The 2422-nt window shown below is 35.0% G+C and overlaps 1 protein-coding gene across 1 annotated transcript; it reads left to right on the top strand.

Annotated features, from left to right (window-relative positions):
- Positions 1–1353: 1353 nt before the first annotated feature.
- On the top strand, positions 1354–2150 carry LOC131650486 (uncharacterized). The gene is made up of 2 exons (XM_058920192.1): positions 1354–1431; positions 1650–2150. Exons 1-2 carry the CDS (start codon positions 1354–1356, stop codon positions 2148–2150), a joined length of 579 nt encoding a protein of 192 aa, XP_058776175.1.
- Positions 2151–2422: the final 272 nt, after the last annotated feature.

Here is a 2422-nt window from a genome sequence, read left to right as displayed (position 1 = left end):
GGTCTACTTTTTGGGACTATATATAGAAGTACCACTCCATTGAAGAAAATGTTGAACTACTCAATATTGAATATACATCAACGCGAAAGAGGAAACAAAAGAAACAAACTAAAGAAACACTGTTCAGAACACTCTATAGAGAAATATTTCTTTCAAAGAGAATCTTAAACACAAAGAGCTGTTGCTCATTAATTGTGTAAATATTTTTTTCTTAAACTTTGTTTCACCTACTTACATAGAAGCACTATTGTAAACACTTCTACTGTAAATCTTTTGAGATTTGTGTTACTCAAGTGACTAAGTTGTTAGTATGTGTATTTGAGAGGACTAAGGTGTCTTTCTAGACTCTTAGATGTTTGTTTGTAGTCTTTCAAGATTAGTAGATTAAGTCCTTTTTGAAGGCGAAATCACCTTGGCGGGTGGACAAGATTAGCCTTGTTTAACGTGAACTTGTATAAATCGAAAGTGTCACTTTTCTTCTTAGCTTGTCTATCTTGTTAGTTTGTGTGAAAAAATTTTCTAAAAGAAAATGTTTTTAGAAAACCCAATTTATACCCCTCTTTATTGTGTGTTTCTTAGCCTTCATTTCTTAGTACACCTTATGAGGTGGAAAAGAACCCTATAGAAAGTTGAAAATGCCTCTCAGTTTCCGCAACTACATTTCCGGATGCACCATTTGTATTACACATTAAGCACAAAGATACTATCACCCTATAGCCAAAGAAACTTTTATTCCGAAGATACATCTCCGTCACATAGTATGCAATGATTCTTAAAGTTGCATGGTTATTAGTTTGCAAATAACAAATGGAGTTTTAATTTGATGTGTGGTTTACATAACCATGATTTGTGTGAAAAGTTAGTTGGTCCTCCAATTGGATGTCGTCTCATGCTGAAAGAGAAGGAATGTGTTTCTGATATGACATTTAATTTGGTGCAATTGAAAAACATACTTTCAACATTGAAGGCGTAAAAGACCCATGAATATTGCAAATATCAGGCAAATGTACAATAGGCACTATCAAAATAAATTAACGCTGAGGGGGATAGAACTGAAATGCAACACCTCATGAAACTTCTAGATGATAACAATTACGTATTTAGGTACCAAACGTGCGAGGATGGAGTAACCGTTAGGGATATATTTTGGACTCATCCTGAGTCCATAAAGTTGTTCAACCTGTTCCCATTATGCTCATAATTGATTCAACGTATAAGACCATCAAGTACATGCTTCCATTATTGGAAATTGTTGGTGTTACCTCTACTGAGAAGACTTATTATGTCGCGTTTGCATTTCTAGAGAGAAAAAAATAGGATAATTTTACTTGGGCTTTAGACGTGTGTCGGGAAATGCCGAAGGACCAAGAAGAGATGCCGAAAGTAATTGTTACCGATTGTGATACCACTTTGATGAATTCGGTTGCAAAGGTATTTTCTACTTCTTATGCATTACTTTATAGGTATCACATAACAAAGAACGTGAGAAGTCGGGTTAAACCCGCGGTAGGGATAAAACAAGTAGAGGGAGAAGATGGAAAAACGATTAAGGCGGGCGTCATAAGGAAAAAATAATGGATGTATGAAATATTATAATAAATTCTTCTACAAAAGAGTTATATGGCGATGCTGTTATACAATTCAAAAAGGTGTGTGAGAAATATCCAAATTTATTGAAATATGTTGAAAGTACAATTTTGGACCAACTTAAGGAGAAGATTGCATGTGCTAGGACCAATCAGGTTATACACCTTGGAAATATAACAACAAACCAAGTTGAGTCTGCCCATGCTACTTTGAAGAATTGGCTAGGAAATAATAAGGATGCTTTATGTACATATTGGGATTCTGTGAACCAAATGATCCAAAACCAACATAATGAGATACAAGCATCATTTGGTCATAACATCATGGTGTTGGAACACAGGTACAAAGATAACACTTTGTATTCTCAATTGGTCGACAATATATCTCAGGCAACTTTGAATTATATTTTTCACGAAGGAAAAAGAGCTGAAAATGTAGGTTCTGGTAGCTCAAAGTGTGGTTGCACACTTGTGAAAACCTATGGTCTTCCATGTGCTTATGTTATATCTAAGAAGGTGAAACTTGATAGCCCGATACGAAAGAATGAAGTTTTCACTCACTAGAAAAGGCCCAGTTTTAATGATGACGGTGTCATGAAAGATGATAAATCAAATATATCTATCTTGACTGAATTGGAAATCATAAAAGATAGATTTTTGAAAGCCATTGACAATATGAAACTGCACGTCAAAGAGCAATTAAGGAAGATTGCATATCCAGATACCACAAACTTGAAACCACCCTCTCAACTGGTAAAAACAAAAGGATCACCTAAGAGTGTCAAACCTACATCGAGTGACAATGCAACAATGCAGTCTCCTTCATATGTTGAACA

This window comes from Vicia villosa, linkage group LG2 (assembly GCF_029867415.1).
Source record: "Vicia villosa cultivar HV-30 ecotype Madison, WI linkage group LG2, Vvil1.0, whole genome shotgun sequence".
NCBI lineage: Eukaryota > Viridiplantae > Streptophyta > Magnoliopsida > Fabales > Fabaceae > Vicia > Vicia villosa.
The sequence above is the reverse complement of the archived record's forward strand: the minus strand, read 5'-3'. Positions and strand labels throughout refer to the sequence as shown.